The sequence below is a fragment of the Leopardus geoffroyi genome, chromosome A2 (assembly GCF_018350155.1).
Source record: "Leopardus geoffroyi isolate Oge1 chromosome A2, O.geoffroyi_Oge1_pat1.0, whole genome shotgun sequence".
Taxonomy (NCBI): domain Eukaryota; kingdom Metazoa; phylum Chordata; class Mammalia; order Carnivora; family Felidae; genus Leopardus; species Leopardus geoffroyi.
Window position 1 is genome coordinate 23082465 of NC_059331.1, and position 26996 is coordinate 23109460.

The following is a 26996-nucleotide window of genomic DNA, read 5'->3' on the forward strand; positions in this document are numbered from 1 at the left end:
TTTCCTTTTACAGAGAGAGGAAGCGTTCTGTTTAGGCTACATGTTTAAGGGCGAAAAGTGTTTATAGAATCTTCATCTGCTTCCCCTGAGCCTGATCTATTTGATGACATCACTCTATAATTTTACATGATTTGGACAATACAAAGTGCACAGGGTAGAATATTTGGGACAGCAAACAGGACATGTTTTTATAATTACCCAGAAAACCCAGGCTATAGTTTGTGGTTCTTTTTTTTTTTTTAATATGAAATTTATTGTCAAATTGGTTTCCATACAACACCCAGTGCTCATCCCAACAGGTGCCCTCCTCAGTACCCCTCATCTACCTTCCCCTCCCTCCCACCCCCCCATCAACCCTCAGTTTGTTCTCAATTTTTAAGAGTCTCTTATGTTTTGGCTCCCTCCCTCTCTAACCTTTTTTTTTTTTCCTTCCCCTCCCCCATGGTCTTCTGTTAAGTTTCTCAGGATCCACATAAGAGTGAAAACATATGGTGTCTGTCTTTCTCTGTATGACTTATTTCGCTTAGCACAACACTCTCCAGTTCCATCCACGTTGCTACAAAAGGCCATATTTCATTCTTTCTCATTGCCATGTAGTATTCCATTGTGTATATAAACCACAGTTTCATTATCCATTCATCAGTTGATGGACATTTAGGCTCTTTCCACAATTTGGCTATTGTTGAAAGTGCTGCTATAAACATTGGGGTACAAGTGCCCCTATGCATCAGCACTTCTGTATTCCCCGGGTAAATTCCTAGCAGTGCTATTGCTGGGTCATAGGGTAGATCTATTTTTAATTTTTTGAGGAACCTCCACACTGTTTTCCAGGGCGGCTGCACCAGTTTGCATTCCCACCAGCAGGGCAAGAGGGTTCCCGTTTCTCCGCATTCTTGCCAGCATTTATAGTCTCCTGATTTCTTCATTTTAGCCACTCTGACTGGCGTGAGGTGGTATCTCAGTGCGGTTTTGATTTGTACTTCCCTGATGAGGAGAGACGTTGAGCATCTTTTCATGTGCCTGTTGGCCATCTGGATGTCTTCTTTAGAGAAGTGTCTATTCATGTCTTCTGCCATTTCTTCACTGGATTATTTGTTTTTTGGGTGTGGAGTTTGGTGAGCTCTTTATAGATTTTGGATACTAGCCCTTTGTCTGATATGTCATTTGCAAATATCTTTTCCCATTCCGTTGGTTGCCTTTTAGTTGTGTTGATTGTTTCCTTTGCAGTGCAGAAGCTTTTTATCTTCATGAGGTCCCAATAGTTCATTTTTGCTTTTAATTCCCTTGCCTTTGGGGATGTGTCAAGTAAGAAATTGCTGCAGCTGAGGTCAGAGAGGTTTTTTCCTGCTTTCTCCTCTAGGGTTTTGATGGTTTCCTGTCTCACATTCAAGTCCTTTATCCATTTTGAATTTTTTTTTGTGAGTGGTGTAAGAAAGTGTTCTAGTTTCATCCTTCTGCATGTTGTTGTCCAGTTCTCCCAGCACCATTTGTTAAAGAGACTGTCTTTTTTCCATTGGATATTCTTTCCTGCTTTGTCAAAGATTAGTTGGCCATACTTTTGTGGGTCCAATTCTGGAGTCTCTATTCTATTCCATTGGTCTCTGTGTCTGTTTTTGTGCCAATACCATGCTGTCTTGATGATTACAGCTTTGTAGTAGAGGCTAAAGTCTGGGATTGTGATGCCTCCCGCTTTGGTCTTCTTCTTCAGTATTATTTTGGCTATTCGGAGTCTTTTGTGGTTTCATACAAGTTTTAGGATTGCTCGTTCTAGCTTTAAGAAGAATGCTGGTGCAATGCTGATTCGGATTGCATTGAATGTGTAGATAGCTTTGGGTAGTATTGACATTTTAACAATATTTATTCTTCCAATCCATGAGCATGGAATGTTTTTCCATTTCTTTATATCTTCTTCAATTTCCTTCATAAGCTTTCTATAGTTTTCAGCATACAAATCTCTTACGCTTGTGATTCTTTAAAAAAAAACCCACTTACAAATCCTATGAGAAAATATGGTCCTCACTGATACATCCTTTGGTGGCCCAAGACTGACTTTGAAGGGTTGCCTAAATGCTGTGTGTGGTTGAGATGTGGATCTGGATGGAGGTTGAGCCTTTGAACTGTGGGGTAAAATTTTTTGTCTGGACTAGGTCACTGATGATATCAGCGATCAAAGATTTTGGAGACAATCAAATCCCTTAACATCTGTGATTTTGAGACAGAAATGGAAGAAGTCGCATACTGTCTCATTCTTTTTGTCTGAATTGGTTATTCAGGGGTCTCTTTAGGAACTCTCACCAAATGGCTGAGAAGTTCCATTTGAGATGCAGTTCATTGACTGCTGACTATTGGAACATCATTTCTGAAGACCTCCATGTCTTGGTCATCTGAAATTGGACCCTTTAAATAATTCAGAGGTCAGAGCACAGAAGAGACAGTCTTGTTGAAGATTTGTGAAATGTCAAAATTTAACAAATGTAAGGTCTATACTTAATTTTGACTGGCTTGTATGGAGACACCAAAAGAAGTAAAACTCTTTAGAACTTTCCAAAGTGGGGATGCACTAAGGATCACCCTCCCTGGCCCTCCCCCTGTAATGCTTAGGGATGTGTCCTGGGGAGGGGAGAGTCATTTGGTAAAAACTTTGTGTTTCTGCCCCACTATGTGGGACGCTTTCACCTTGAGGGTCCTGGAACAATAAAAGGGTTAACCCAAGTATTGAACACTGTTTAGCTGTCTTGGGACATTTGTTCTGTGTTCATGGATTTAGTAAATTTAATGTAAATAGGCACCCCAGCAGCTGTGTCCCCTTAAGCACATTTTATTTAGCAGCTGAGTTATCCACATCACTTGGCAGCCTTAGATTTTCAGTTTTTTCTTGTGCCAAGAGGGCAGCTGGAATAATTTGAGTACTCATTAATTTGGGAGAAATATGAGCTGTGTATGGCAGACAACACGAGTCTTCTGTATGGTGTTGTACCAGGATAAGCAGATCAGAATAGAAGCAATTTGCCCTATCCCAAAGGGGCCCTAGGATTTTAATAAGCTGGTTATGAAAATTCTATTTCTTTGCAATTTGAAGCATCTAATTAGAGCCTGTAATTTCTCTCCTATAACGAGAGTGGATGAAGGTTAACGTTAGGCCTCACGGGCCCTTTCACATTCATTTACAGAGAGAAATCAGGTAACAGTTGTAGTTAATTAGTACAGGGTATTAAATATTTAGTCCATCTTGATTTAACTTGGAGAACACATGCATGTTGTTGGAGTATGGAAAATGATAAAGGGAAGTTAAATTTAATTTTTAATCAAAGATAAACTTAAAGGCAGTATAATAATTTTAGCACTGACTCTCCTTTCCCGACAGCCAGTGCAGCAATTGCCTCCAGTCGTCTGAGCTGTCAAGATAAAGGAAGATGATGTCGATTTAATTTCATCACCGAACACATTTCCCAAGTTCAAACAGCTGGGATTTATGCAATCTGCGTAGAGTACAAAGAACCCGATGATTTTTATCATAGCAGTGACATAAAAAACCACCTTCTTGATGTTTCAGAGTTTGGATTTTGAGTTTGGATATGAGTGCGTTTGGGGGAACTGCCTTAAGGAGATGTATCATTCACGGGCATTTCTTTCAAGAGAGGACTCGTGTCTAACAAAACTACTCTCTGAAAGAAAATCTTCCTCCAAGAGGCAGGGCCTACTCGGTAACGAGCAGCCTTGTGTTGAATCAAGTCTGACTTTGCCGTAGACTGATACCCAAACTCCTGCGTGCTGAAGACAATAAGTCATTCTCATGACTTGTCATAACCCAACCCAAATTACCTTCCTAAAGTGAGATTCAGTTAAGTCAGGACATGCATATCAGGAAGAAACCCCTCAGAACTGATGGGGCCCATGATTGGACTTCCCTCCAGGGCCCAGCACAGAGTAAGACATCTTTGGAGTGAAATCAGTTCCTGGGAAAGCTCTCAGGACTTCTGTAACTTACCCGGAAGCAGGCTTCTGGGGCACAAGAATATTATAAAAGGGCAAAGATAGGGGGAAAGATAGAAAGTCTTACAAGAATAGAAAGATTTAAAAGAGTAACTTTAAGGCCTGTGTCCCTCTAGGTGTTCTGGTGAGGGGGTTTATCTTGGCCTATGAAACCTATCACTACTCCAGTGGTTTCATTTGGGGAATGCTTGAAGCATCTTTGTAGATTTGTACAAAAAAAAAAAAAAAAAAAAAAGGTGACTCCCAAAAACCATCTTACTTTGCTACATTGGCTTCCAGTTGCCAGTTGTCATAAAATGGTTTCTGACGGCAATAATCCTTTGAAAATCGCCTGTTATTGGGGATAATAGCTGGTTGTCAGAGCATTAACCACCCTCGACTTCACTTTGGGCTATTACATAACAAAAGAATGAACTGATGGTGAGTCTGCCAGGTGTATTAAATTATATCATGCATTATAGAAGTTCCATGATGGGGATTAGCATCCAGAAAAGACTATCAGAGATTGCCAAACTCATTATCTGCTGAGGCAGGAGGCTGGCCTCAGGCCTGAGGAAGCAAGGCTGTAGTTGTCTGTAACTATTAAGCCACTAGCTCAGGTCCATCCTTGCCCTAGCATGGAGACAGAGAAGTATCACACCAGTGTTTTCTCTGTTCTTCCGCCTCTAAAGAGAATCAAATTATGCTGTATTGATTATAGTTAGGTATAAAGCTGCATTGAAATGGATTTGTTCATTTTCTGATTTCTTAATGACAGACCTACGTCTTTGGGATCCTCCCAGCACTTTTGGGGAGTCTACATTTTGTTCTCTAGCTTACCTTAGGCAATAAATGTGGATGGTGGACTTCAGAGGGTACAGCCTCCGAGAGGATCTGCCACAATGTTGCAGGCACCCACATTCACGTTTAGTGTTGATATGTCACATTGAGCTGAAGACATCTTTCAGGTCAGATGTTTTCCAAAGGGGAGAAGCATGAAATGAAATGATGACTTAATACCCATGGAAATCAGATTTCTGCTGCAAACACACAAAGCATGACCTCTTGTGTGTTCTCGACAGGTCTGAGTGATCCTTCACACGGGTCTTGGCCTAGTCCATTTTTGATGACCTGGCGAATGGTGCTGCTTCTAATTTTCAGTAGAACATCCTTGTAAGACCTGTTTAATCATGTCCATAATCCTTAAGCAATAATCTGAATTTTCCTACCTGGATCTTTTCTGCATGGAGTTGGGTATTGGATCAATATTGCACCTCTCCTACCTTGCCCAGACCCTGACACTCAGTAGGTGCTCTGGAAATATCAGCTGAATGGAATTGAGTGGAAATTTCTTACCGCCTCTTTCCAAAAAATATTTTCTTATTACAAAAGTGTTTCATGTTCACTGTAGAAAATTAAAAAACAACAGATAGCAAGCAAGAAAGAAGTATCATCTACTCTCCAACCACCAGAGATTATAGCATTAGGCACCCTTTGCATATATCTTTCCATTATTTTTCTGTGAAAATATATTTTTATTTTTTTTATAGATTGGCTAAGACTGTACATGACGTTTTGGAGCCTATTTTGTTCTTTTAGTGATGTCTTTCCAAGTCATTACGCGATCAACCTGACCATTATTTGTAATGGCTTTATGAAAGTTCATTGAATGAATGTACTATAATTTAATCCCCTTTCTGTGGGTACATTTAGGTGGTTGTAATTTTTCTCTAATATGAACAGCGCTTCAACATATATCCTTTATGTTAAATCATTTCGCTGTATGATGGTTTCCTTGGGCAATGTGGAGAGTCAAACAAAGAAAATATCCATCAAGACTTTTGAAAAGACAGATTGCTTTGATGGGTAGAAAGAAAGGCAAAATATCAGACATCTGAACTTGGTCTGAGCAATGAAGGGCAACAGCATCTTATGGACATCATCAATGGATAAATGTTTAGAAACTGTAGAATGTGGACTGTTATATTAATTCTATTTGTACATTTTAACAAAATGAAAAATTTCAACTTGGTGGGAAAAAAAATTGGAGGTGATTTCCTATAAGTGGATTGCTGTGTTGGGTATTACGTACATTTTAAATATTTGAAAGATATGGTCAAGTTATTGTCAGAAAGTGTATGCCCATTTATATTCCCACCAACAGGAAGGCTATTTCCCAATACTCTCATTGTCATTAACAAACCATTTTCAATTCCATAGCAAAAAAAAAAAAAAAAAAAAAAAAAAAGAAAGGAAAAAAACCCAAAAACACCTCCCAAAAAACAGAAATACCCCCAAACTCTTAATTTGTATTTGTATTTTTCCTTTAAAGTGAGTTTAGTCATGTCCTGTGACCCATTATTTTGCTCTCATGTCAAAGTGTTGCAATTATAGAAATGAACTTTGGAGTCCCATATGCCTTAAAAGGGTTTGATAGCTGCCACTTACCTACTGTGTGACCTAGGACAGGTTCCTACCTTTTCCAAGCCACAATTTGCTCATCTGTTGGTTTTTTTTAATATTAAATATAATTTATTGTCAAATTGGTTTCCATACAACACCCAGTGCTCATCCCAACAGGTGCCCTCCTCATTGCCCATCACCCACTTTCCCCTCTCCCCCACCCCCCCATCAACCCTCAGATTGTTCTCAGTATTTAAGAATCTCTTATGGTTTGGCTCCCTCCGTCTCTGTAACTTTTTTTCCCCCTTCTCCTCCCCCATGGTCTTTTGTTAAGTTTCTCAGGATCCACATATGAGTGAAAACATATGATATCTGTCTTTCTCTGCCTGACTTATTTCACTCAGCATAATACCCTCCAGTTCCATCCATGTTGCTACAGATGGCAAGATTTCATTCTTTCTCATTGCCACATAGTATTCCATTGTATATATAAACCACAACTTCTTTATCCATTCGTCAGCTGATGGACATTTAGGCTGTTTCCATAATTTGGCTATTGTTGAAAGTGCTGCTGTAAACATTGGGGTACAAGTGCCCCTATGCATCAGCACTCCTGTATTCCTTGGGTAAACTCCTAGAAGTGCTATTTCTGGGTCATAGGGTAGATCTGTTTTTAATTTTTTGAGGAACCTCCACACTGTTTTCCAGGGCAGCTGCACCAGTTTGCATTCCCACCAGCAGGGGCAAGAGGGTTCCTGTTTCTCCACATCCTCGCCAGCATCTATAGTATCCTGATTTGTTCATTTTAGCCACTCTGACTGGCGTGAGGTGGTATCTCGGTGTGGTTTTGATTTGTATTTCCTTGATGAGGAGTGACATTGAGCATCAGGGATGTCCACTCTCACCACTGTTGTTTAACATAATATTGGAAGTCCTAGCATCAGCAATCAGACAACAAAATGAAATCAAAGGCATCAGAATTGGCAAAGATGAAGTCAAACTTTCACTTTTTGGAGATGACATGATATTCTATATGGAAAACCCAACAGACTCCACCAAAAGTCTGCTAGAACTGATACATGAATTCAGCAAAGTTGCAGGGTACAAAATTAATGTACAGAAATCGGTTGCACTTTTATACACCAATAATGAAGCAACAGAAAGAGAAATAAAGAAACTGATCCCATTCACAATTGCACCAAGAATCATAAAATACCTAGGAATAAACCTAACCAAAGGTGTAAAAGATCTGTATGCTGAAAACTATAGAAAGCTTATGAAGGAAATTGAAGAATACATAAAGAAATGGAAAAACATTCCATGTTCATGGATTGGAATAATAAATATTGTTAAAATGCCAATACTACCCAAAGCAATCTACACATTCAATGCAATCCCAATCAAAATTGTACCAGTATTCTTCTCAAAGCTAGAATAAGGAATCCTAAAATTTGTATGGAACCACAAAAGACCCCAAATTTGCTCATCTGTTAAATGAGAATAATGATAGTGCCCACCTCATTGCAATCCTGCCATGTATGATATGTGACAATGGGCGGGTGCTCAAAGTGATTTTAATGCTGTAGTAGTACTCTATTTCTCTTACCATGTTCCTACTGCAGACATTATGATGGATTATCCCTACTTAGCCTGTGCTTATACCTTATAATTTCTTGCAATAACCGCATTAATTAATTTATTTAAAAGTTATTTGGGGGCATCTACTGTAGGTCAGGTTCTAGATCAGGAGTTAAACAATAGTGAACAAAACTGACATTGTATCTCCATCATGAAGCTTACACTTCAGTGTGTGTGTGTGTGTGTGTGTGTGTGTGTGTGTGTGTGTGTGAAGTAGAACATAGCCAAGTGGCAAATAAAATAACTGTAAATAGCATTGAATGCTGTGCAGAAAAGCAATAGGGGCTGAGGCCAAGCATAAAATGGGGACTTATTTTAGATGACAAGAGGAGGGAGGGACTTTGGGACATGGGGAGTTTTATGATAAGACCAAAAGGATAGAAAGGAAACAGCAATGCTAAAATGTTTTAGTGTTGAGAGGGGAGCATGTGCAAAGAGTCTGTGGCATGAAAAAGACTTGAGGTGTTGGGGGAATTGGAAAAAGATTAATGTGGGAGGAAGGGCATGACTGGGAATTTGGCAATAGTGAGGGGCAACCTGAGGTGGGATTGTGGAACAAGGCAGAGGCCAGAGCATGGGTCAGGGGTGGCTTTTGATTCTTATTATATATGAAAGCAATGCCCCTGCAGAACTTCTAGCAAAGGAGGCACATTTTCTGATTTTTACTGCAGGAAGCTTTCTCTGGGTCTGGATAGCAATGGAAAAGCTCAGGTAAGACGCCTGGCTGTTTATCCAAATGAGAGGTGTTGGTAGCCTGGACTAAGTATTGGCAGAGGAGATGAAAATCACAAGAATTGTATTTAGCAAGAAACTTCCAAAGAAATTATTTATTTCCCTATTCCATGTCATTAATTAGGATCATTTTTTTTATAAAAAAAATTTTTTTAACGTTTTTATTTATTTTTGAGACAGAGAGAGACAGAGCATGAATGGGGGAGGGTCAGAAAGAGGGAGACACAGAATCTGAAACAGGCTCCAGGCTCTGAGCTGTCAGCACGGAGCCTGACGCGGGGCTCAAACTCACGGACCGTGAGATCATGACCTGAGCCGAAGTCGGCCGCCTAACCGACTGAGCCACCCAGGCACCCCAATTAGGATCGTTTTTAACACTGAAGTCATTAGAAGTCACCCAGCGCTCTGAAAGAGAGGGTTTCCAGGCTGCAGCAGATGCTGTGGACCCTTCCTCCCATGCAGCCTCATATCCTCAAGCTTACTCCTCCAGGAAAAGCCCTCATCTCCTGGAAGGTGGTGTTTAAGATGGAAAACTGGGGGCGCCTGGGTGGCGCAGTCGGTTAAGCGTCCGACTTCAGCCAGGTCACGATCTCACGGTCCGTGAGTTCGAGCCCCGCATCAGGCTCTGGGCTGATGGCTCAGAGCCTGGAGCCTGTTTCTGATATTCTGTGTCTCCCTCTCTCTCTGCCCCTCCCCCGTTCATGCTCTGTCTCTCTCTGTCCCAAAAATAAATAAACGTTGAAAAAAAAAATTAAAAAAAAAAAAAAAAAAAGATGGAAAACTGGAGAACTTTGTTGCTCATATTAGAGCCAGCAGCTTTGACCAATCTTGAGGCTCTCCAGTGGGAGAAACATATTTTGGAAAAACAAACAGCTCAGTTCCAGGACACAGTATCTATCTTTCTCTTCCCTCAATCCTCATGAAAAATCCTGACCCCAGAAAACAACAAACCAACAAATAAATAAAGCCATAATGGTGAGGAAAGAAAATAGGTTCTAGCTCTCAGGAATACCAACCTTGCGTTTATGTATTTTTTTCTTTAAAAAAAAATTTTTTTAATGTTATTTATTTTTGAGAGAGACAGACTATGAGCAGGGGAGGGGCAGAAAGAGAGGGAGACACAGAATCTGAAGCAGGCTCCAGGTACCAAGCTGTCGGCACAGAGCCCGACACGGGGCTCGAACTCACAGACCGTGAGATCATGACCTGAGCCGAAGTTGGCTGCTTAACCAGCTGAGCCACCCAGGTGCCCCATAGTTTATGTATTTTCTTCTATTAAAACCCATTGCTCTTCTTGGCTTGCATTTCACTGATCTGTCTGCTGCCTCCCAGGCTATCTTTCCCCACCATCCCGTGCATTCCATGTGGGTTCTACTGGGTTTGTAGCTTCTCTCCACTGCAAGAATGCTCCTGCAGGACAGAGATGATCTGTCGCCCTGCATGACCTCCCCTTCCTCAGTGTTTTTTGGTCACCACGCCTTTTTCACCAACTTACTGGCATGACTGATACTACTTAATTTCCTGTTGTTTTCTCTTACATGTAAAATGTGGTGGGGAAAATGTGAGAAATGCTGGAGGGTTCATTTCCAGGAGCAAAGAGCCGAGGGGAAGATCAGGAAGGATTCTTTTGACCTAAACTATCCCTCCAAAGGGACACAAAGCTAAGAGAAGAAATACAGGGACTTTACAGTTAAAAGTTTTTAACAAAATTTAACCCTCTTTGATGATAAGAGCATTGCACAAATATATGACCAGAACATAGTAAAGGTAGGGCCAAACAAAACACTTAATCTCTGTTGGAGATGAGGACAGCCAACACCAGTGAGGAAACCTGGATACCTTTAAGGCTTCCGGTCTGTAAGATAACAATTCTTAGGATAAATACAATTCTAACTGATTGAAGGCAAGAAATAAATTTTCTTCTGGGGTTTCTCAGAAAGAAGATATGTTTCCCCCCAGTTGCCCCCTGGAACTTTCTCTCACTTTCCTGCCTCATCCACCTATGGTAGTCGTTGATATCAAAACAGTGGCTCTTGATAGTACGGTCTTCAGCTGGGCGCGTGCTCCCGTAGTGGATGTTCAGGGTCATGGGAACACTGGAATCCCTGGAGGGGGCAGAGGTCGGGGTACTGATAATGAGCATGTATCCATTGCCGAAACCCCACAGGTGATTCTGATAAGTCCTTCCCTCCCAACCCTGAGCCGTGTTCCTACCTGTCTGCCTCTTGGAGAGTCACAGGTAAAATGAATGCTGTCCTCAACAATATCCTTGCAGTTGTCTGATGAGTCCTTGACTTCTCTTTCTGACAGTAAGCCCCAGAAGGTGGCAGGTGATTTGACAGCAGAAACTGCTATTTTAGACTAATTCTTAGTGACAGGGAGGATTGGTGGGGAAGATAGAAGTGACAAGAACCGTGCTAGCTTAGAGTTCACAACAGCTGTTGGTTTTAATAAGTTTGAGAATGATTTGGGCAAAATTCCAAACCCCTAAATCCTCGACCTATAACCTGCACTGTGCTGATTCACTAGGATGGTCTGTGGAGGGACTGCTTTATCCAAACGCATGCTGCTGCTTACTGAGTGGAGAGGGGGTGGGGACGGGCTTTGGCCCACATCCCACACAAGGGCTGCATTTGTGCCCAAGGCCGTGTGAGTCTTGGTCCTGTACCCTCATCTGGGTAGTGAACGCAAACTCGGGGGGGGGGGGGGGGGCGGTACCATTAAGGGAAAAGGAGCTTTTCACTAAGGTCCAGACTGACAGGCCAACTCACGCCTTCAGGCTTCACACCTTTGGTCCTTTTCCTACATGTTTTCTCTTTAGGGTCCAGGCAACATGCCCCATTGGAGACCTCCTCTTAGAAAGGACCCCCCACACACTCTTTAGTAGCACAAACCCTGCCCTCACCCTACCATTTAACAGCAATCCTGCCATATGGGTATTCTGTTAACCATAGTGCCTTGCAGGTAAGGAAAATGAGACTCAGAAAGATCACATAACTCCCCCCAGGTTGCCTGGCTCCCTTGGGGAAGACCCAGCTGCTAAAACTGGGTGTGTCCAGTTCTCAACCCTGTCTTGTATCCACTGTATTCTGCTCACCTGTCCACCCAGTCATTCCTGTTTTCCATGAAATCTTGCTGCCTGTTCAAACTGTGCCAAGGGGCGGGAGGAAGAAGGGACTTGCACTGAAAGTTGCTTGGAAGAACAAGTGTCCCATCATCGCTGTAAAGTGTTGTCTTTTCCCTGCTAGGTTATCCTTGAAGCAGGCCGTTATTTAAAATACAATTGACTTCAGTCTACAGCTTGCATGCCTTCCATCTAGAATCAAGGGGCAGCACCTAGGAAGAAATATGCTATAAAACTGATGATCCACCCATGTGAGGCCTCAACTAAGACACCATTTTCTGGCTCCTGAAGATGAGATGGCACTAACAAAGACGGGAACTTTTCCATCCTCCATTTCTTGCTATTTATCACCGAACTGCAGTGTGAAAAGAAATCAAGGGAACTTATTGTAGGGGAAAGTGAAATTTCCAGCTGATTGATAGCATATCAATTTGGAAAAATAGGAAAGCATTTAAAACGAAGTTGGTAGTGAAGGAAAGAGCTCTAACTCTGATAAATTCATGAGCATCCCATGCCGACTTATTTTGACTTACAAAATTTGTGAAAAGAAATGGAGAGAAAAAGTGAATGACTGGTATTCATTGAGAATCTACCACCTCCCGGGCACTGAGCTGGGTGTAGTGGCTTCATTCTGCTCCCACATCTGCATTTCTGTTTGGAGGACGAAATCGATGTAATTCAAGGAAATAAGTCATTAAGATACCTACAAAACGTACCGGGTATCATGAAGGAGACACATGGGATGAGAGGGAGTTAGCCATAGAAAGTGAGGGAATAAAGAACATTCTAGGCAGTGGGACAGGACCCTAAAGACAGGGTCTTTAGACAAAGACCCTAAAGCCAAAAAAGAGTTTTTCATGTCTCTGGGTCTTCCAGGACATCGTAGCTGTGATCAGGAGTCGGGAATATATTCCAAGTGCAATGGGAAGACATCAGAAGGCTCTAAGCTAGGGAGGGACATGATTCCAAGATGTTTCACAAGTGTAAGTATGAGCATCCCCATTTGTAGAACAATTAGTTTCCCTTTTATGTAAGTAGACCTTCTGACCTGTTCCGCTGAATTTAACAGCTTTACACACATGAGTTTGTGTTTTTGTTCATGGTGTTGAATCTGTGAGCCTTCTTGGAAGAAAGGGCATACCTGTAAACAAATAACTGTTATCACTTGATCTCCACTTGATCCACTTGATCTCTGTAGGCCCTGTGGTGGCCAGCAATCTCAATCTTGGTGATGAATTTGTTTCAAGAGCCCTCATATCAGCAGAAAAGGATTTTTATGTATTACCAGTCAACACGTTTGGATGCTAGCTTCATGTCAACCATTACACTGGATTCTCTGGATTTAAAAATGAATGACGGGGGTCCTATCTGTCTGAGTATTCCATCCCTGTTCCTTTAGGTGTGGTCATTCAAAGGCTCCATGTTGTAATGTGCAAATTCAAGGTCTGTAGTTGTCCCTATTCTGTCTCAGGGCTCCTGGTGTGTCCACCTTGCTCCTACATATTGAGGACTCATTCCCAATGTGAAATCTGGATCTGGTCATGGATGGCTGATATCTGGGACTCACCAAATCATTGGTAATGGACATATAAATGAACAAATGAACTTCTCTCTCAATTTGGCAAGCACTTCAGAGCCCATTATTATTGTCCAAAGAATACAATTTGTTTTTGAGGAATTTAGAGTACAGAATACAAGAAGTCTATAAAACAGAGGTTCTTAACCTGGGATCCAGAGATTCCTAGGGAATCTGGGTCTTTGGTGAGGAGGTGCCCCAAATCTCATAAATCTTATCTGAAATTGTGAATGTACAGCTTTGGGCTTTTTTTTTTTTTTTTTTTTTTGGTAGGGGGAAGGTCCATAGCCTGTGCCAATGTCTTAATTGATCATATGACTCTGCAGAGGTTAACAGAAGTTGTCATTGCTGTACCTCTAGTGTTAGGGACTTCAATCCCATCATCCTTGGTAATGACAAATATCAGTGATGGCTGCTCAAAACCCTCCCCTAGGAAGAATCTCTTATTCACCCACAACCATCAATTTCCTCTTTAACCAGACCTCTGGGCAGGGTGGGGGGGTGGGTGTGTATCTATGGGTAAGAGAGTTGGCTTTCCTCAACTCACTTTGTTTAGTTCTACTGCAGCAAATTGTATGAAACACACATGGCTGCAACTCTGACAGATTCACTGCCTCTGACCTGTCCTTGCATCCATTATCCCATTCCCCATTGATCACAGGGAGTGGGGCAGGTGATCCACATGTTGCCCACACATAAGGAAAGTACAGTCTGAGGGTTTAATTTGCTCAACGCCACCAAGCCAGTAAGTGTGGAGCTGGGCGCACCTGGAGCCCAGGTCTCCTGATTCCCAGATTTTTTGAGGGTACTTAGTATTTATTTGAATCAGATATGGTAAGGTGCACAGGCATAGAAGTGGCTGGTGTGAAGGAAGAAGTTTATTATACTTGTCCTCTAGAAGCAAGAGGCACACCATACCACATGGAGCTTCACCAAGGGAAACACCGAGGCAAGGCGAGTGTGAAGAGAGAGAGAGAGAGAGAGAGAGAGAGAGAGAGAGAGAAGAGCTAGAGGGCTGAAGCCTTTTTGTGGTTTCATGTAAGAAAGAGGCAAAGCAGGGTAAGCAGGGTTGGGATTGGATAATTTCAGTGGACTTTGGGGCATAAGAACTGTCCCTAGTTGTCTGGTAGCAGCCATGGAGTGGTTAGGACAGGTGGAGAATGGTCCAGAGTGTGAACATCTGATAAAAAGAGGAGGTCGGATTGGTTTATTTGCATTCAGAGGTGCACCTGCAGGCAAGTTATTTGCTACCTCCAGGAATTAGCTAACCCGGGGAGGGGTAGTTCCTCCAAGGCAGCAACGCCCCAGAGCATCAAAAGTACAGAACATAAAAAGACAGTTTATACACTGGCTTTGCCTCCTGAATGAAGTCCATGGGGCTGGATAGTCTAATGAATTGTGTCACCCACCTTTGAGGATGTTTGTAGCTTGACTACTTGTTGTTCTGTGATTAGTGTGTCGTCGCACCTGTGCTCTGCTGTGCTAACTCAGCTCAGCCTCTGGGCGACTCAGACACACCTTCTCCACCTTGAAAAAACACATGCCCATAAAACCAGACTTGCATCCTCCTGCTCAGAAGATTCCCAAATTGCGCTTTTTCTGAATTGTGGTATTTCAGTACCACACATGAGGTATCAGGCACTGTGCTTGAGAGGAAAGAGATTATACAGACTCTTACAGCATCCCCCAAATGACAGTTCATTTATCATAATGATCTATGATACTCATCTGTTGAAATTTTATTACTTTTGTAATTTAATTCAATTTGTCCCCTCGTATTGCTGCTCAGGACAGTGTTACCTTATGCGCCTCTCTCAGCCTTTGGATAAGGATGTTTCTCCTTTTATTATGAGCGTGATGGCTTCTCGATTAAAGCGACCTGCTCAGTATAACTGTGTCCATTGGCATCAGCCTTCTCCAGGGCTGCCTCCACTCTTGCAGTGCTTCCGTGAAGACAGTTTTGGCAGTCATTTATGAAGTATTTGGGGAATAATCAAGCTCCAGCCCTCATTTTCTGCTTAGAGGTTAAAGATTTTATTCAGAGGTGCTTCTCTGCACCATAATTCATAGGAATGAGCAAATAAGAGAAGTTGGTTAGGAATATATCTTGTGAAGATACAGAGCAAGAACGTACTCAGTAATAGTAAGTTGACTTTAAGACATAAAGACATCAGGAGACTTCTTTCTAAAGTTGAAGTCATATACTATTTTTGAGAAATCCTGAAGGTATTTTAGGGAATAATTGAGTGGGGCAGTGAGTCTGAAGGGGCATGAGCAGGTGCAAAGACATAAAAGTAAGTGCACATATTCATTTGCAGAGGCTGCCGCTTAGTTGAATTAAAATTTGGAACCCATGGATGTGGGCCCCCAGAGGTACTTGATGATTCTTTTAGCAAATGCCATTTATACATATAATCCATGTAGATTGCATGTTTTTTTAATGTGAAATTTATTGTCACATTGGTTTCTATACCACACCCAGTGCTTATCCCAACAGGTGCCCTCTTCAATGCCCATCACCCACCCTCCCAACCCCCATCAACCTCCAGTTTATTCTCAATTTTTAAGAGTCTCTTATGGTTTGGCTCCCTCCCTCTCTTTTTTTTTTTCCTTCCCCGCCCCCATAGTCTTCTGTTAAGTTTCTCAGGATCCATGTTTTATAAGTTTTTTATAAGTACTAGATTTGTAGTTAAATGTTATTTTAAAATAAAACATAGTCTTTTTAAAAAATAAATGTGAAGATTATGTATTTGGAGGTTTCTAAATGTGCTGCCCTCAGCTCTTTCCTCTGTACATGGGAGCAAGAATGGGGTTATTGTAATTCTGAGGAGCAATGCTTTGGGTATAAAGATTCAGCTCCCGCTACAGACATGTGGGCACAGATCTGCCCTTTCTTGGGAAAAAAGGAACTGCATATGGCTGGTCCTGTTTGCCCAGTCTGGTTGGTGTCTGATGTTCCTGCCTTGTTGGATTGACACAAACTTAAAAAAAAAAATGTCTTCTTGATCCATCTCCTCTATCTTTTTTTTTTTTTTTTTAATTTTTTTTTCAACGTTTATTCATTTTTGGGACAGAGAGAGACAGAGCATGAACGGGGGAGGGGCAGAGAGAGAGGGAGACACAGAATCGGAAACAGGCTCCAGGCTCTGAGCCATCAGCCCAGAGCCTGATGCGGGGCTCGAACTCACGGACCGCGAGATCGTGACCTGGCTGAAGTCGGACACCTAACCGACTGCGCTACCCAGGCGCCCCTCCTCTATCTTTTTTAAACCACATACAGATTATAAACTAGAAGTTTAGCCTCAATCCTTAGCAGTGTATGGAAATACCTTTGTTGGAGGGGCGCCTGGGTGGCGCAGTCGGTTGGGCGTCCGACTTCAGCCAGGTCACGATCTCGCGGTCCGTGAGTTCGAGCCCCGCGTCGGGCTCTGGGCTGATGGCTCAGAGCCTGGAGCCTGTTTCCGATTCTGTGTCTCCCTCTCTCTCTGCCCCTCCCCCGTTCATGCTCTGTCTCTCTCTGTCCCAAAAATAAATAAACGTTGAAAAAAAAAAAAAAAATTTAAAAAAAAAAAAAAAAAAAAAAAAAGAAATACCTTTGTTGGAAATGGCTCCACTGATTTATTAATTCCTGCTTCCACTTCCCTTTGCTCAAGGCTCATCTTCTCTGTGTTATTTTAAAACATTGGCAGTAAATAAATAAATAAATAAATAAATAAATAAATAAATAAATAAAGTTGGCATCGGTCTACCTATGTCAGACCTACCACGGGTGCTATTTTAAAAATGTAGATCTGTGGCTTACTTAATTTGAATCTCTGGAGGGTGGGTGTTGGGGTAAGATGTGATCCAAGGCCCCTGGTGATCCTGATGTTCGGTGAAGTCTAAGAACTCTCCCTACCCTGGCCAGAGCCACTGTCATCTCTCACCTGGACCACTTTGGTGGCCTCCTACTTTTGTGTCTCTGCTCTACCCTGTCTCCCTATGGCTGTGGTTCTCAAACTTGATTGCACATTGGAACCAAGAGAGATTAAAAGACTCTCTGCTCCAGAGGGTTTTATTTAATTGTGCTTGGATGGGACGTGGGTCTTCAGAATTGTAAGAACATCACAGGAAAATCAAATGAGCAGCCAAGTTGAGCATGACTTCTCATGGCTTATTCTCCATTCTCTACACTATAAACACATTTACCCTTTTACAAGATTATATGTGGCTCATATCAGGCTCCGACTCAGTCCCTTCTGTGGTTCTGTTCTCTAACAGTGGTTGCAAGGGCCCTGTTGTCTGTCCAAGTTCATTCTCTACAACCTCTGCTAATTGACTCCACTCTATTTCCACTGGTGCCTTCAAAGTCCCAGTGGCTGGGACTTTCTGTTCCCTTCTGTTCCCTTCACCTGGAGCATTCTTCCTCAATAGCCATGTGTCTTGTTCTGCCTCTCCCACCCCATTTTGTCCAGATCCCTGATTCCCTGATGACATGTCACATTATCGGGGGGGGGGGGCTTCCCTTCCTCTCTTGCAGCTTTCATCACTCTCCATTGCCTTACTGTGCTTTATTTTCTTCATAAGCATTGAATCCAACAAATAAATGTTAGATATGAATTTGCTGTTAATTATCTGTTTTACTCCCATGAAAATGTAAACTCCCTAAAGACAGAGTTTGTTTTAACGGCTTATCCATTTTATCCCCAACACCAGGAAAGGTCCCTGGTACATAGCAGGTGCTCAGAAGTTACTTGTGACAGATGGAGGATGACCTGTTTCGCTCAGACTGTTTCAAAAGCATGGTCGTTGACAATGTCCCATTCATTACCAAAGGGACTTGTGGGGGAGTTGGCGGCCGCCTGTTTTCTGGCTGTAAAACGTGTCCACGATAAGTGTACTGGCAGACACTCTTCGTCCCCTATTTTGATGGCTATAGAAAGAAGAGATTTGGTTCATTATTATTATAAACTCAAACTACCTATATTCACCATGAGAGGAATGGTGCCTCTCACATTTTCTGGTGGGAATTGCATCTACATGAGTAAGCATGATTTGTTTTTTGGAAAAACTGGATTGAGATTTTTGTTTGTTTCACTTGGGAAATTTTATACTAAGCAGATTAAATTAAGTGACTTTGAACTTAGAAATGTCCACATTGTAAATTTTATTAAGCTTAATTGGGTTTATAGAATACTTAAAGACCATACAAACTTAAATGGGAGATCAAAATGAACTAATAGGTTGATGCAGACTTTCCCCCGCTGCCTTTGTGCTGCATTAATGAGAGTGGTGCCTTCATGCCTGCAAATGATGAACACAAAGGCCTGGCTTTCTGGGGAGCCTCAGTGTGTCCTTCCTGCTGTGGTCTGAACTGTGTGGTGCCTCTGTCCCTCGATATTCTGTGCTGTGAACCTGGCTTTCAAGACCACCTCTGATCTGAAAAGTAGTTGGCCTCAAGGCAGACTTGTGAACATTTCTTTAAAGGTGCTTCTTGGGGAAGAAATCTCTAATTGTTGGAAATAATATCTATCAGATTACAGAATCTGCTGATGATGGAAATGAGCGATTTGATTGTGTTACTTCTCCAGCTTTTGCACTCAGTTAATTGAGCGGTGGACTATGGCAGCCCCCCATGGAAAATGCAGGGCTGGGTCTTAATGGCCACATTTCATCTCTTGTGTTGAATTTTCAGTGCTACATTGATTCTTCCTAGGTCCTTGTAGAATGGTTCAATAAGTTGCCATCTGATTACTTTCTGCTCATTTAGAATGATCTTCAATTATTAAAGCAATACTTGTTCATTTGTAAAAACATTCAAATGATAGAGACATTTGTGAAATAAAAAGTATAAGTCCCCTTTAAGAAAAATAGGATTCTGTGCTATACCATATCCTACAATTTGCCATTGCTCCCCTCACCAGTTTATACCGGATGTCTTTCTACATGAGTACATATCTACAGGGTATTCGGCTCTGTGAATGGACTGTAATTTTTTTTTTTTTTTTTTTTTTAGCCATTCAGCTATCAAGAGACACTTAAGCTCTAACAGTTATTGACTATTACAAATAATGAAGGTGAACATTCTTGTAGCTTTACCATTTTTGTGTATTGGTGAAAATGTATAAAATGAAATTACAAGGCTTTATGAAGACGTTCAACTCTATAGTTTTTCCATATGCCTATCACTTCCTGTCATCTTTGATACCTGCTCAGCTCCTACGGGTATTTTTGTTGTTGTTGTTGTTGTTATCTTGGCTATAAGATAAATGCCTAGAGATAGAATTACTGGGCCTGAAAAAATTACAAATAAAAAATGCTATGGATATTGTTAAATTGCTCTCCAAAATGTTTATTTTGGAGTAAAAATCCCTTCTCTTTTGTTGCCAGTTGAAAGGCATCATTGTGAGAAATCCAGGGTGTGGACCTAGTATTGTTTGATGATGTTTATTTTATAGGCAGAGATGTGACAAGTCCTTTCCATGCCGTTTCTACTCAGATAAGGAGGCCAGTCCCCCAGGGAGCCAAGGGAGCCACATAAATGGAAATATTGAACATGATTCTGATCCTCTTTCATAAACAGTAAAATAAAATACAAACTAACAAAATAAATATGATGCCTATAAATCCTTTAGCATGTACCTGACCCAGGGCCCCGTTCCCAGGGCCAGGTAGGGGTCACAGCAGTGGTATAGGAGCCATGGTGGGGGTGTGGGGGCTGCAATGCTGGATTCCATTATTGTGGTTATTGTTAGCACAGTTCTTTGAGCAGTCATGTCTGGCCTGAAGTTTGGCACGATCCTGCTGGTTTTCCAAATGGGTTGCCATCTTTTTAAGTGAGGGATTATAGAAGTCTTGCTAGTGGTTCACAGCCTTGTGCTGGAGCTTTAACCATGCCGCTGAGAGAGAACTCAGTTTATCCTGAGGTTCTTAATCTGCATGGCAGAGGAGGTTTGGTGCATGCGAACATACGGGCTGCTCTGTGCCACATCTTTTCCTATTTGCCTGCAAAGATAGACCCCTAGCTTCATTTACGAAGAGCTATCTTTTAAGCTTTCTGCTTCATTAAAAGCCAGTGGGGATGCAAGTTTTTATCAATCTAGGGTTTTCCCTTAAAACAGCTTAAATTTGAAATGAAAGGTGAGGACTTATTAAAAAAAAAAAAAAAGCATGGGTCTGGGTCTCAAAACACTGTATTCCAGTGCTGGCTCCTCTGGGTGCTGGCTCTGGGCCATGGGGCTGGTTGGGGTTTTCTATGTGGACAGACCCAGCATCTTGAAGAGATTGAGAGGAGGCCCCAGTGTTATCCCAAGGCAGGACTAGATGAATTATTTTTTTAAGTTTATTTGTTTATTTTTGAGAGAGAGAGAAAGAGAGTGCAAGCAGAGGAGGGACAGAAAGAGAGAGAGAGGGAGAGAGACTCTCAAGCAGACTCCACACGGTCAGCGCAGAGCCTGACATGGGGCTTGAACTCAGATGACCCAGGACTAGATGAAATTAATCAAATCATTTTAATTAACTGGACCTCAGCTACCGCCTACATCAGACATCTTCAGCTAAATGCCCACAGTGGCCAGGCAGGAAAAGTGAACAAGAAAGTGACTTTATGTAGGGCTTGGTCAGTGATAATCACTTTTGGCCACGTGAAACTGACTCTTCTCTTTTTTCCTCCAAGAGAAGCCAGAATCTCCCAATTTAAGTAATAATATAATAACAATAATAATAATAATAATAATAATAAATGACATATCCTTTCTCTCTCAATGTGACTCCATTGGGAATAGTGTGGGAGAGAGTGAGGGGAATGAAGAGAGGCAAATCTCTTTCTGCCTGCTCACCCACTCAGGAAGCACCCTTGGAGGAGTTGTGATGGATGAAATGACTGCCTTCGTGCACACAAGTGAGGACAGGCTGAGGTTATGTAATGATAACGTGTGTTTAAACATTTCTCTAGGAGCATCTGGGTGGCTCAGTCCGTTAAGCATCTGACTCTTGATTTCGGCTCAGGTCATGATCTTGCAGTTTGAGCTTGAGCCCCACATTGGGCTCTGCACTGACAGCATGGAGCCTGCTTGGGATTTTCTTTCTCCCTCTCTCTCTCTCTGCCCCTCCCCTTCCCTTTCTTTCCAAATAAATACATAAAAACTTAAATACACACACACACACACACACACACACACACCTCTTTAAACTAGCTTTCAAACTATAGTGCCCAGAGAAGAGGGTATTTATAATTAAAACAAAATCTAGAGCACCTGACTGGCTCAGTCGGTAGATTACATGATTCTTGGTCTTGGGGTTGTGAGTTCAAACCTCATGTTGGGCATAGAGCCTACTTAAAAAGATAATAATTAAATAAATAAAAGAAAGCACCATCTGCATTTTTTTTTACTCGGCTGGGAGCATTCGTGTATTTTTACCCATTCATATATTGAGCTGTGCTCCATCAGGACAGAGCCAGGGGAAAGAGGCACACCTCTTCCTTCCCTGCATCAGGTGGACAGGCTAGCAGGAATCAACCTCACAGACGTAACCACACAAGATACTAGTTATCTACACTATAATAAAGGCACTGAAGGGGCAATAGGGGTGCCTGAGCCAGTTTCAGTGGGCTGGGGGGACACCAGCTGGTAAATCCTCTCGTACCACATATCCAGTGTCTTCATCCGATAGTATGTCTTCATTAATTGAGCCACAAAGAGGTAGCCACAGCACCATCCTTGGCCCGCCAGAAAACTTTTGTTTGGACTGTGTAGTCTTCAGCCATGTACCATTTTAAATTTGAATTCAAGAGTTGTATCCCTTTTAGTTCCTCTTCTTCCATCGTACCCTCAAGTCCTACTTTGGGGGATGGATTGTACTCTATTTCAGAGAATTCTAGCCTCATGGGAGAGAGTTGAGAAAGCAGTAGAAAATGAGACAGGGTTTTACATGTGTTTTCTACTCTTTGGGAACCAAATGCTTAAGAAGGCAAGAAAGAGTCCCCATTGGTCTCCTGGCTACAGGCCGTGCCTCTGGTCCCACTTAATTACCTCCTAAAATCACACCAGACACCAGATGGTAAGACTCTCTGCAGCCTGTCCTCACCATTGGGGAAGAGGGATGTTGAGGGTCTTTTGGTGGCGCTTATATTCCCAGGAAGAGCATACCCTGCATTTCCTGTGTGGATGAGGAAAATGGTTGCGGATTTGGTCCAGACCTGGACGATCCTTGTCCATATGTTTGTAGCAAACCCAGACCCGTGATGTTGACATTTCCCATTTCAAGTTGCTCTCCTCTGTCGTGTGTTGCACACCGAAAAACAACCACCACCAGTGCCATATGGTTTAAAAGATCAAAGGCCTGAGTTTTGAATATATTTCTAGCTGACTGTACTTCAAATGTCTTAAATATGTTCCTACAGATGGGAAGCCTGGGGCATTAAAGAGGTAAAGCACATGTGTGTGTGCCACGCATGTGATCTGGGGCAGCAGAGTGAAAGGTGAACGCCACTGATGCCTGTGTTCCTCTTCCTCTCAGGTCCGCATCTTCACCTACCTCATTGGACGGGAGGCTGCTTTTGCAGACAATCTCAAGTGGATGGCTTGTGCCAACAAAGGTAGGTTCCCCTTGTGTGCTTGGCTCTGAGTAACTTCCCCTCGGATGTGCCAAAATTGGGATAGTCCTGAGAAAGTAGAAAGTTCTAAGAGAAGGCTATGAGTTCTAAGACAACGTTTGGGTGTTTCTAGATGAGTTTTGATAACTTATAACAGCATCTCCGGAAATACATTTACAAATTTTGAGGACAGTGTCATGTGGAATGGTTAACCCTCTACACTCTGCCGCTTAGTTGCTGGGTGACCTTGGGATGGTTACGATGGCATAGCACTTTACTGATCACCAGATACCCGTGTGTTCACTCCACCTTCCTAGTCCCCTTGCAGTTAGCTGGGGCCTCAAGACAGGTTCAGTAGGCCGTGAGCAAAACCAACCTGCATCATCCCTAGGCTAAAGCGTGTTAGAGCTAGTATGATAGTGTCCATACAATGTTCTCCTGCCCTTGTGAACTCTGAAACTCCATGCTCTGGATAGAATAGTCATGAGATGACTTCATCAGCCTGGTTTCCTGAGTGACCACTAGGGATGGAGGCCTTTCTACTCCCCCTGCCCCCGGCTGTGTGCCGGCCCATGCTGCCAGTATAATCAATAACCCTTTGTGTTAAGCTACTGAGATTTCCAGTTTGATATGTTCCCATAGCATAACTTAGCCTACTTAACTAATCGAATTAGTTTTTAACCTGCCTCAATGTTCTAATCTCCAAAATCAGGATGTGGATAGTAGTTCTTCCTTTGATTCCTATTAAATGTAAGGATTAATGAAATGGTGTATATTAGGTACCTGGTTCAATGCTGAGGCATGGTAAATGCTCAGTAATTGTTGCCTTTTCGATATTCTGAGGTTTATTATTTAATAATCTCCTGTTGTGTGTCAGAAACAATGCTTTGGGGAAGACAGAAGGAGGGAGGTAACTGGCTCACTAGTCAGTAAAGGGCTTCTTTTCATGCTACACACAACCAAAAAGGCAAAACAGAGGAGGCAAATAGCTGGTCAAGTCCAACCCCTGGAGTCTTAACCTAGACTCCTTGAGTTCAAATCTAGCCTCCACCATCCACCACCCATGGACAAGTTACCAGACCTATCTGGGTCTGAGTTGTGTCACCTACAGAGCAGGGGTAATGATGACACGTGCCCGACACTGTTGTGAGCCTGAAATGGGGTTCTGCAGGTAAAACTGGTAGTTCAGTGTCTCACAAATACATGTCCTGTATTATTTCCTGGTGCCATTTTGATCTGTAGGCATGTCTTATTTCCCCTTGGAGGCTACATGTTCTATGAGAACAGGCTTTTACTCTGATTTCATCATGAGCACTTGGGGAGAGCCCAGACTCCTATCTCACTCAGAGTGAGTGCTCCTTTAACGTTTGAAAAATGAGTAAATTGGCTATACACACTTACAAAGGAAGGCATGTCCTATCACATAGTAAACTAGTCTTGATAGATTTAGGTGGTCTTTTTTAATATTGTCTCTTAAGCCATGCTTTATTAAAAAAAAAAAAGTTCCAATGTTTGTACGTTAGTGGAGGAAGGAGGACTCCATGAAGAGTTTGCACACCCCAGCTCTTAAGACAAAGTTATTTTAGTTGCAAGCAGCTGAAGTTGCTCTCTGAAATTAAAAAGAGGAGTGTTTTGGAGAGGAAAAGGAGTGACTCAGAGCCCAGAGCGGGAAGAGAAGCTCATGTTTCATGAGGGACCAGGAGGCTGGTTTCAGTTCCTTTCTTCCTTGGTTTCTTTCTGCACCCCATGACATTCTTCCTCTTTGTAGACAGACCACCCCCCCTCTGCCCGCTGTGGTGTGTGCACATCTAGAAATGACCACACCATGCCGTGCACACTCCTCTGTCCACACAACACATTGTGGGCAAGACATGATATTCAAAAGAAGAGTTTGTATCTTCTCCACTTGAGACTGGTCAGCATTCTAAATTCTGATTTCAAGTCCCTTCATTCCTCCAGAAAAGATTATGACCCCAAGCTTGGATCAGGTCTCCCCAAGCTGAATTGGGCATGGGTGGAGGTAATCCCATAGAGAAAAATATATGTGTTCTGCGGGGGCTTAGCACTGTGAATGGGCGGGTGTGGGATATGAGTGGTGAAAAGGTGCATGGACAACCAAATGAAGCTTTCTCGCCTTTCCCTTTGCTTGACATTGTCTTGAATTCTCTGCTTCTACTTGGAACAGTCTTTTAAGCCCGTGTCAATCCCCTCATCTTAAAAGGCGAGAACAGCGTGGAAGGGTTTTAACATTTCCTTGAAGCACTAACATAACACATTTTACAATTAGTTTAGTTTAGTGGCTGGCCGGCCTCACTAAAAGGTATCAACAATTCTGATTGTCTCAGGATAATGCATCTGGCTTCACTTGGGGGCAAAGTGTAGGAGAAACATAGGCAATAAAGATATGGGGGTTCGGTGTATCCCAGATTTCCTCTGAGTGAAGAGGCCATTCTTGAAATAAGTTTTGGAACTTTGTTGACATTTGAAAACCTTGAACGAACTACACTTTTCCCATTTTTTCCTTTATTTTGTGGTCTTGAAAAGAAAGAGTTCCTTTCCATTTTCAAGTTTTTAAAAAATGTTGCTGTTATTCCTGCCACATTGGATTGTAGTTGTTCCCATCAGCTAGGATGCATTTAGTCATGGGTTCTTGTTTGTATCTGTCTGTGTCCAGCTGATGAAAATTACTCAAATTGAAGTCTTGTCTTAATCAACTAATATTACACCATAATTCAGTTTTAGCCATTGTTTATAAGAATCTTTGAGGCATCCTTTTGAAGACAATTTAGTCAACTCAGAGTATTCCAGGGCCTGGCTATAGAATATAGGCCTTTAGATTTATAAGTTCTGAGTAGAGCAACTTGGAAAACCCAAGGAGGTAACAGTAGCTGCCTTGCTGGCCGGGCCATCGGATTCCACAGTGATTCTCCTTCTCTTCCTGAACAAATCCAGTCATTTCCTTCCCTGCCAAGGCAAGTCTGTCTCAAGACGTCTGCCTTCCTCACTCTGCTTCTTTTCTAAAGGGCCTTGGGAATAAAATGTCATTGTTTGCCACTCTTCAAAGTAACAGTCGCCACCAAAATGTTAGCTTCCAGTCATCTGTGCCCATATAAACATTGGCTTCACGTTGCGTCAGTTATGGGGTTTCAGACCATGTAACATCGGTGAGCAAGTATTCTTCTCTGGTCATTAATTAAATCATTGTTTATAGTCTCAGATTGTTATAGTATGGAGGCAGCATAACATTTTTCATCTCAAGTGACATGAGGTCCAGAGGGGCCCCCCCTTACATATTTTCTCCCTGAGTCAGCCAAGTTCTTCAGTGAAATGGAGCATTAGCATTCGGGGACCAAAACAGACACAGGGGGAGCCCAGGGGAGCCCAAGGAGAAGTCTGCTGGCTGACTGGCCAAAGTGACTCAGGAGTCCTAGGGCCAGCACCTCTTCCCCGGGTCAGTAGTCAGGGACCCACTATATGCACCAATAGAGTCTGGTAACCATGGAGACAGTTCTCAGTCAGTGCACCTCAGACACTGTCCCCTGGAAACGGATTCCTGGGGACATTCATGCCCCTTGCAGGGGTTCTCTGTCTTGTCCAATCTACTAGCAAAATCCAGAGAGGCCTGGATCTCATTGGTTTGTTTCATTTTATGCATAACTAGGTCCTATCTTGAGGGAACCAGCCCTAATGAGGCAAAGAGGCAAATCATTTTAAATGCATGAAAATAATCATTGCCTACCACTGTAGGGTGGCTGGTGGAACTTAAAGCTCTGTATTCACACTATTGGAGGAACAAGTGAGCTGGGAAAACTGGAAAGAGGGACCGACTAGCCCAGATACTCCATAAAGCCGTGATGACCTTCTCTAATGTTCAGTGTGCCAAGATTTTAAATAAGCAATGCCTGATTCTCCTTCAGAAATCGTGGTGGAGGGAGTGTTTTCCAGCTGTGCAAATAAAGAAGGGGCTCTGTGTTTGG

The 26996-nt window shown here is 42.4% G+C and overlaps 1 protein-coding gene across 4 annotated transcripts in view; it reads left to right on the plus strand.

The window, feature by feature from the left end:
* The window catches only part of CACNA2D3 (calcium voltage-gated channel auxiliary subunit alpha2delta 3), an 866452-nt gene that overhangs the window by 543592 nt on the left and 295864 nt on the right, over positions 1-26996 (plus strand). For all 4 annotated transcript variants that reach the window (XM_045493219.1, XM_045493218.1, XM_045493220.1 and 1 more), the window contains one exon: positions 22944-23022. In XM_045493219.1, the coding sequence (XP_045349175.1) occupies positions 22944-23022 (79 nt within the window). The remainder of the gene's footprint in view (positions 1-22943; positions 23023-26996) is intronic.